Below are 10,076 nucleotides of genomic sequence, written 5' to 3'. Positions count from 1 at the left end.
CATATTTTGATAAGATGAACTGCTCGGTAACTACAAATCAAAACAAGATAAAAGTTGACATAGTTTTAATTTGTGTAATATATGGTACATGTATGTCCACTATAGTATATACTTATATTATTATCTTATGCTGAGACAACATGGGTTGACATTTAAGATATGGATATAAACATGAACCAGCATGATTTTTGTTAAATTCTAGATCGGGCTCAAACTACACTCTCTGCTGTAAGGCTGTTTGGAGCAGAATTAGATTGGCTGTGAACGGAGACATTCTTCCCGCGGCAGAGCTTCGATCTGCATCTAATGTACATAAGACGAATTGTCTGTTTGAATTTCTGGTTCATAAATCCGTATATGATAGGATTCACAGCTGAATTCGTGAACCCGATGACCTTTACTATCAGACTAACCAGACGATAATCATTATAGTCCACGTCATTATATAAACGATAAACATGAACTGAGAAAAACGGAAACCAACACAAGACGAACATGAGAACGATGACGATCAACATTTTTATGATCTTTTTCTTTTGTTGCATCGTCTTTTCTAGATCGTGCGAGTCCCCGATAGGTTTGCGGATCCACAATTGATGGGCGATTTTTCCGTAAGCGAAAAACATGACTCCGATCGGACCACAGTAAAAGATGATGAACTGTATGAGGGTATGAGCCTCCAACAGCTCCCTCTGTCGGTATTGTTCTACGCACACCTCCACTATTCTCAGTCCAGGTGGTTCGTTCAGTTCTTGCAGACGTATAGACATCTCTTGGATGAACAAGAATGGTGACGAGACGGCTAACGCTAAGACCCAGACGACACACATGACTACCACCACTCGAGTGTTTGTCTTCAGATACCGGATTTTCAGAGGATGACAAATGGCGTAGTACCTATAATGAAAAAATAGAAATCATCAACTTTGCTTTTGAAAAAAAATTCAAACTAGATTCCTGCAACAATTTCAAGAGGAGAACCCAGCTTTGGTGCTCATGGGTGGGTGGGGGGGGGGGGGGCAGGACCTACGTGTATGGGGTCAAATGAAGAAGGTGATTTCGAAGGAATCGTTTTTCAAGAAACTATATTGTTTAGATAGATAGATCTAGATAACAACACGAAATATGAAATACCATGGTATCGATCACACAGGATTGTACAAGCCCTGGGGTCGTGAACCGTAGACGAGTTTACTTTGATCTCGGTCTCACTTTTTCACTAATATATGTCCCTTCTATAAAAGTGAAAATTATATCAAAAGTGAGCTCCAGTTCTTCTAAGTGTTAAGGCCCGGGAAATGGAAATAACCTAATACAGCATGTATTTGCAAGATACAAAGTAAATACAAAATAAGAATCACGTTAAACACAAACTTGTCAAATTGCGATTGTAATGATGGGGAAAAGAGAAATCTTGACATTATCATCTTGAGTAAAGAGTGAACTCCATGATCTGCGAATTGTCGATAAGCAGCAATCAACAGGTGAATTGCTTCAACCTATCCTGCTGTTTAGATTTAAGTAATTACGTATGGGTGAACCGGAAATCTAATTGTTTACCGCCTTTAGGCCAAGTTTGAAACAATAAGGTTAAAACGCCTTCAGGCCAAGTTTGAAAAAAAAAATTGAGGAGGTTGGTAGCGCAGTTTGACAAAATGTTAGCGAAAGTTGGTGCTTAATTGTCTTTCATTCTTTTATAATTTAGGAAGCCTGGTTTCATGGATATAAATCATGACAATAAATCTATGCAAAAAGGACTACATTGATCAAGTGAATTATATCTACAAAATATTATGTAGTTCCTCTCTTTGAAATTTCAGTACTTAACCCCTTTTATCCTTAAGAATGTCATACATCATATTAGTTATGAATTATTGTAACAAGTGTTACACTAATTAAGTTGGCATACATTCGGAGAACGCCCTTTTTTCAATCATTAGAACATCAGTGAAAATCGAACAAGCTTAGTCCAGCTGCGATAGCCTCCATTTTTGTTCTCGTATCAAGATGTAGGTACTGTTTTTCAGGTTCATTGACGGCAAAAGATAATAATGAGGAAGAGCAGGCCTTCATAATCACTTCCCTCCAAACCGAAATGTTACATCTTTGACGTTAATTTGATCCTGCTTTTGAAAGCACACAAAAGGTGGGGGACATAAAATATAAAATCTGTAGAGATATTAAACCTGATGCAACTTATGTTTATATAGTAATACTGAAACCGTATTCTTCATGTTAAACAGGACACCTTGTGTACCCTCGCTTGTACGGCGATAAGAAGTCATTAAGTTGTAGCATTCTTGCATTTTACACGTTTTATTAGACTCATAAACGTATGTGTGTAACATCAGCGTGGGGACACACAGTGCCCCGCGGTTAGTTTGATAGATTTGCTGTACTTGAGATATCGATAAGAAAGCTGTAAATGTTGGCTATAATTTGAAAACGTCGATTTAAATTGGAGTAAACATGGAACTCAGAAAAGATGTCTAGTCGGCGTGACTTTGGCGATACATGGCTTGGTTTAATTTGAATGCGTTTTATTAGTTCCCTACCGGCAGAGCCGAATTAAGATACGCACTCCGTCCGTCTGTCTGTCTGTTAGTCCGGCAGATCCGTTTTCCTCCTTTGTTTCGTCATGCTTGCAGATATTCATTTGATGTTTGGTGCATGGCTTTGCCATGATAAGTTACAAAATGTTCCGTTCCGTTTATTTTTTGCTGCGTTATGACCCCTGGACTTTGGCAAATTAACACAAATACTTTGAGCAGCTTTCCGTTCTTTCGTATTGTAGTGGGTGGGTGTTGTTTATTTTCTTCACCATTTCAGGTTTAATATCCCTTTATTTCTCACTATCTTTTCTTTCGACAAAATGGAATATCGAATTTGAATCTGTTATATATATATTTTATTTCATAGCACCTGGTTACTACTGTGCGAATACTGTTTGGCGTATGATTATTCACACAGAACATTACACACACGACTTGGCGTATGATTATTCACACAGAACATTACACACACGACTTGGCGTATGATTATTCACACAGAATATTACACGCACGACTTGGCGTATGATTATTCACACAGAACATTACACACACGACTTGGCGTATGATTATTCACAAAGAACATTACACACACGACTTGGCGTATGATTATTCACACAGAATATTACATGTACACACACGACTTGGCGTATGATTATTCACACAGAATATTACACGCACGACTTGATTTGGGACCGGTAGGGGACATGTGTTACTTTGCAATACTTACAGAAAACTTGTTATAATATATTATGTAACTGAATCTCTACTAAAAGAATCGTTTATTTAAAGAATACTAATATAAATATCTCTTATCTATATGATTTGCACACTCTTTCAACAAATACTGTATCTTTTTGTGATGTACATATTACATGTACAAATATATATATATATATATATATATATATATATATATATATATATATATATTGTTGTCTATCTCTTAAAGAAATAAATGAACATGTAGCCCGATACGCTGTAATTCTCATATAAATCTACTCTACAAAATTAAGAGAGTGGTGATAATTATAAAAAGAAAAAGGCCCCGTAACATTTTTTTTTATTATTCGTAATCGTATAAACATGTAAAAAGCAACGAAAATCCAAATTCTCTCAGCGGCAATATGATAATTAAGACAAAAATAATGCAAATTCGTCGCATTTTTGAAAACGAGCGATATGGTACTAGGTACGCTCTTTGTCAGCAATGTTTTTGAATATTCGCGTTTCCAGTGTTTTTGTCTTTGACATCTTTACTAGTTGTTATGATATGCACTCCCTCGTGAATACGATGCAGTTGTGAACAGTGTGCGTATGAATATAAATCTTCATGAAGATAGTACCCCTATTTCTACGGTTGGTAAATTCGACAAAAGTAAATATAAGAAATACATTTACATGCATGAGAGAATGAAATGCGATACGTCACGCCAGCATACATCATGAAGCGCATTACAAAATGTAGCTGGTGTGAAGCGTCGCAATTCATGCCTTCGTGTATTTTCAAAATGAAATTTGTTTCTTAAATATGTTTCATCTACAACTGATATTTTAGTGGTTAGCGCGTTCGCTTCGCGTCTGGGAGTTCTCGAGTACGAATCTCCGTCCTGGCGCCGCCATGAAACCGGAAACGTTTAACAAATTAGTGTTCCTTTGCTAAGCTCCCGCCATTTGACGTGAAAGTCACGGGTCTGTCGGACATGGCCTTAAAACCAAAGACCCCTTGTCACAGTAGGCGTTGGCACAATAAAAAACCCTTCCTGTTCCAGTTGTACATGTACAAACGTAAGCGTCCTGTAATAAGCACTTCATATAAAGCTGGGGACGTCCTTACCATCTTCCCATGTCAAGGATGTGTGATCCGCCACATTTGTTACAAACTCTTTGTATGAGTAAGGAATTCTAGAATGGGACGTTAGGCAAATAAACAACAGCAGATCAACTAATGATTAGTAAATATACTAATGATAGTACAACTACTAATCATAGTACAACTACTGATAACAGTACAACTACTGATAATAGTGAAACTACTAGTGAGAGCGATCTTGATATATAAAGTAGAATTACACTTCTTTTAATTAGATGCGTGCTTTAATGACTAGAAATCGCTCGCATGATAAAACTAGGAGGTTTACTGTCAAACGTAAAATGGACACTGGATCGGTTCTAATAAAATTAAAAATATGAATATCCACCCAGTATTGAAAATGTACACAGAAAATAAAACAATGGCCATCAACTCGATAAACGAATTTACATCAGATATACATGTAGATGACAGATTGCTAAAATAAAAATTCGTGCATTTCATCACATTTAAGGTTTCCTTTCGAACATGTATTTGTGTGTGTGTGTGGGGGGGGGGGGGGGGGGGGGGGGGGGGGGGGGTAAACAAGAAAGCATCCATACTCCCATTTACAGACTTAAGTTCGTCTAGCTACCAACTTTCAAATTAATTTTAATAATTTCAATCAAGGAATGCTGATCTCTTCATTTAAATGTCGGTGAAGTCGCAATAATAATGAAACAAATTTTTGGTGAAATCAGATATCTTTTTTTCAAGAATGCAGTTTTCCCCAATCCTTGAGAAACCCTCGGTTTGATAATTGAAATTTCAAAATTACGGTGTTTGCCCAATTTTAACATTAATCATTATAATAGTAAGAAATTTTATGGTTGTTAAAATTATATAATTTGCCAATACAAACAGTCATTTGGTCGAAATGAAATGCTGTCTGATCTGTTTCATATCAATTGTTAGGCCGTTCTTTACATACCGATTTTAATTGGCTACGGATTACTCCATTTTCCGGATGAAGATATAGGGCTTACGGCGGGTTTGACCGGTCAACATGAGATGCTTACTCCTGTTAGGCACCTGATTCCACCTCTGGTGCGTCCCGGGGGCAGCGTCTGCCCTACTCTTAATTTTGTATTCTTTGTAGGAATTATGAGATTGATCACTGTTCGTTATCTTCAGCTTTTCAAATATTATGAATGCGTGAAATGCAATTTTTCACGTTGCTTTGTGTTTTAATATAATTTTAGTATTCTTAAATTTCGCCTTCGGAAGTTTAACATATTTAAGAAAATGACTATAGATGTGCATCACCTTCTTTAGCAATTTTTCAAACTCAGAAGGAAAAAAAAAATCATTGCTTTCATTTTTAAACATAGCAATCCTGCAAGGGAATATTTCTCATGTTCACGTGCATGTTGAGTTAAATTTTACATAAATTATCAACCATATGACGAGCCATGCGTTCATTTTACAGACGATTTATAGCAATCCATTCTGCATGATATTTGGCATTTTCTATTAATATCAAGCGAGTGGAACGAAATCTCGAACTATCGCTCATTTATGCTAACACGTGTTAACCTTTTGAAGATCAGGAAACCCCACTCATAGATTTTGTCTTATCGTAAACCACACACAGGTTTGACGACTTTTCAATTTCAACCAATTACATCGGTATTTACGCATTATTAAGGAGATGTATCAGAAGATTATATAGGATTGAATATCTTGCATTGCAGATCGGATAGGTCTATTTTGATATGTTCATTGAACGAAAATTTAAATATAGAGCGGTACACGAGATAAGTAAATTACATTTATATCAGTATCGTATAAAATCTTTGTTCATAAACGATACAAGTACTTTTTTCATTCTTCCGTTCCTTTCTTTCCTCTTTTAGAATTAACATTAGAAGCAACAAGAACGCGGACAAGAGGAAAGATTGTCGCTTAGAACACCAATAATCAATCATAGCGTACGTGTCGCTTAGAACACCAATAATCAATCATAGCGTACGAAGGTATCACACGAATAGATATCTTGTATGTGAATACCTAATCATTTCTCATAAGATGTCATTGTATTTTTATTTATTCATATATATATATATATATATATATATATATATATATATATATATATATATATTATGATTATTGTTTTGTGAGATCGGTAGGTATAAAAATCAAAGTAGCTCTGACCGTTCAACATCGGTATTTTTTTTTTTTTTTTTAAATCTAATCATTTTATATTTTGTCTATTAAACATAACAAGATTAAGCAATAGACAGACCTTGTACACGTGACTCTTGAAAACTGGAAGCCCACGAGACTTAGATATGGTTGAGGATGAATTGTTTTATATAAAGAAGGATTGATTCACTAAACATTTAAAAATCCCGGGAAAAAATTATGCAAAATACAAAAATATTAATAGGATTTGAATAATATATATCATGATTACATTCTATGGCACAAAATGTCTTAATTAATTATATGTAATGACCATGACTGGTATACAACGGTATGCTATGAACATATAAACAAAGGAGAATATCCGTACCTGTCTGATTATTTTATTTTCCGCCATCAGTCGGTGACTTTACCCATAACGACAGTTAGCGGGGAATCTAATTAACCAATACCAGTAATTTAATTATAGCCGTATACAAATCATAAAACCTTTAAAACTTTCATTACACCATATAGAGGGTTGCTAGCTCCAAGAAACTTGCAACTCTCAAAAATTTTGAACTTTTTGATTTATTGGGGGTGGTTTAGTACGAAATTGAAATATACATAAATGAAACTCACATTCCAGTGATATGACTATTATTATCGATATGATATATTTACGTCCTGACACATCGAACTAATAACGGGCTTTTATTTATAGCCTACTGTACCAAATTCCGTGGTTAACTTGGGTAAAGCATTTCATCCTAACAAAAATCACGGAGGAGATTGTATCATGGTAAAATTTACAGTTTCAAAATACAGAAAGCATGGTTTTTGTTGTAACATTAGGAAAATTGGAGCTTATCGCTTTCGGATATTGCAAATTGCTGAATTGATTTTTGGCTATTAGTTCAAGCCTGGAAAATTCTTCAACATGCAAAAAATAATCGGCATTATACTTTATTATTGTTATAAGAAATGTGAGATCTCTAAGGTTAGGTTTTGTAGGAATGAAAATAGCAATAAGAATACTCAATAGATAAGTTTTTCCCCTTCTTTTACAACTGCCGGTCCCGCTACTCCGGAGAACACCACAAGGTCATTCATTCTAACAATAACCCGGAGAAAAAGCTTTTATTCTTGAAAGGAATTTAGTCTAGTTGGAAAACGAATAATTCATTGATATAGTATATATCTCAAAAACCTTTTCTACCCCAGATTCACGTATTGTAGATCAATACTTGTAGAGTAGTTCGTAGAAGGAAATCAGAGTTAACATTGCTATGATCATCGAATCATCGTTATCTGATGACTTAATAAGTAAAACGCTAATCAAGAAATTTTAAAGACAAACGATATAAAGGATTTCTATGAAATTATCACTGGCTCAAACTAGCTACATTAATGTATCCCTCCCTTGTAATCAACAATCTGACTTTTTGAGGGGGGTGTTCTACAATTCCACCACTATCTACCTGATGATGGTGATGATGATGATGAGAAAAGGAGAAATTCCACATTAAGATACTAAATGATTAAGGAACTCTACTGTTAGCTCAGTGTTCCTTACTTTTTACTTTTGTCTTATTTCTAAGTTTCAACAATTTTCGATAATCCAAGAGGAGAAAATTAGGATATAATTCATACAAAGAAATACATTCACTAATCCCTTACCAAGGTAATGGTAATTCCATCAACGATCTAGTCATCCTATCTACTACAATGGCGAATAACACGATTGAAAAATATTGTGCTGCAGTTGAATTGTGTCATTATAAATGTGATATATTCCAGAAATCTTAATACTTGAGATGACATCTGTTCATGCATATCTTACATGTAAATAGTTCTCTTTGTGGTATACTTTACAAAGAGGGTTTTTTAAGATTTTCTTAAAGAGAACTTGTGTCCAATCTCATTGTAAAAGTTATATTACAATAAAACGTTCAAATCAACGTGGCCGTAGTTGCTTACCTTTCTAGGGCCACTGCCGTCAATGTCATGATACTGGCCACCACGTTGACGGCAGTGGTGTAGGACACGATCTTACACATCGCTTCTCCATAGTTCCAGACCATATCAAAGTTGTATAATAAGTTCATGGGGACGTTGAACCCAGAAATTAGAATGTCGCTGATGGCAAGACTGATGAGAAACATGTTGGTAACGTTCCGGAGGGACTTGTTTCCAAGGATAACAAGAATGACCAAAGTGTTTCCAGACAAAGCAAAAACCATGATAATGACGTAAACCACAGTGAAGATGGTCTCCACGTACCCCTGGAAGGGTGGAGGCAGTATGTGCTTTGGGTTGGGGGTGATGTAGTCGTACGAAAACGGGTACAAGTACAGGTAATCTGTAGAATTATTCAAATAGTCTGTAGAATTATTCAAATAGTCTGTAGAATTATTCATCTTTGTAGATCCGAGGAATTTTCTCTAAACCGGAAGACGTCTGATGTTAAAGGTTCGCACTCCAAGAGTCGTCTGGCAAAATTATGCGATTTTTATAGAAAAAATAATGCAGCAGATGTATATTATCTGGTCTCATCTAAATTATTGGTGGAGGAGTAACCGATCTGTTTACATATGAAACTTTGTTACTCGCAGAGTCTATCTTAGGTTACTTCCCATTCCGATAACCGCACTATCAACGGTCGTTAAAAAAAATCCCAGTATCACTCATACCAAAAACACCCCCAAACCTCAGCGGTGTCGTGTAAGAAATCCTTATTAAAGACACTAGTCATTATCAAAATTTGATAGAAAAAAGACGAGACTTTCGAAGAGTTATTATACAGGATTAACACAAACCACGCGACAAAAACAGAACGGAGAGTGATAACGGTTCGGTAAATAAAGTTAATAAGCTAGTTTCCGCGAACTATCTCCGAGTGATGTTAGATTGGAGGGGTCGTGTGAATTGTTTAAAGTTAAGTAGGAAAATTTGTTTGGCTTGGTATTTAGTGAATCAAATAATTTCATAAAACAAACAAATAATACATTTTGTAGGAACGTCCATTAGGTCTCTATTGTTAAAAACCAAAACAGAAATCGGAACAAAGAACAGAAATTTATGTAAACACATGTACTTTTTTCTACGTTTTCAGACAAATAATCAGGGTATCCCGTTTTCGGTTGTGTTATGAAATTATGTTTTCTTCAATCCTAAAATGTCTACATGTTGTGTTTTAATTTTTGGTTAATTTATTTCAATGCAAATATAATACACACATGCACAGCACACACACAAAACTGGAAAAAAGAAAACCCAGATATTTACTCGATATCGACAGCTGTCAGCGTATTTTGTAACAGTATTGAAAGTTAGCCATATTGCACGTATGCCTTACCAGAGCATTAAGGATAGCACAAAACACTGTTTTTAAACAAGCTGCATTTGCATGTCAGAAAAGCTACTGTCTGTAACAATTTATAAATATTTTCAATACTGATTTTTCAACTTTAAAAAAGTATCAAGTAGAGAAAGATATTTAGACTCAAAATGTTTTGCAAAAGACTTCATTCGTAGAACTAATGAAA

The 10,076-nt window shown here is 35.3% G+C and overlaps 1 protein-coding gene across 1 annotated transcript; it reads right to left on the bottom strand.

The window, feature by feature from the left end:
• Positions 1–50: 50 nt before the first annotated feature.
• On the bottom strand, positions 51–9,372 carry LOC125671482 (QRFP-like peptide receptor). Its single transcript, XM_048907243.2, has 2 exons — positions 8,509–9,372; positions 51–897 (listed from the first exon to the last, which is right to left on the bottom strand). Exons 1-2 carry the CDS (start codon positions 8,946–8,948, stop codon positions 210–212), a joined length of 1,128 nt encoding a protein of 375 aa, XP_048763200.1. The 5' UTR covers positions 8,949–9,372; the 3' UTR covers positions 51–209.
• Between the last annotated feature and the right edge of the window lie 704 nt (positions 9,373–10,076).

The sequence above is a fragment of the Ostrea edulis genome, chromosome 4, assembly GCF_947568905.1.
Source record: "Ostrea edulis chromosome 4, xbOstEdul1.1, whole genome shotgun sequence".
NCBI classification, from domain to species: domain Eukaryota; kingdom Metazoa; phylum Mollusca; class Bivalvia; order Ostreida; family Ostreidae; genus Ostrea; species Ostrea edulis.
Note: the sequence above shows the minus strand (reverse complement) of the source record. Positions and strands in the feature narration are given on the sequence as shown.

Coding starts and splice junctions, on each gene's coding strand:
- LOC125671482 (XM_048907243.2), bottom strand. CDS start 8,948: ATGAATAATTCTACAGACTATTTGAATAATTCTACAGACTATTTGAAT. Junction 898..8,508: donor ACGGCAGTGGCCCTAGAAAG/GTAAGCAACTAC, acceptor TTTTCATTATAG/GTACTACGCCATTTGTCATC.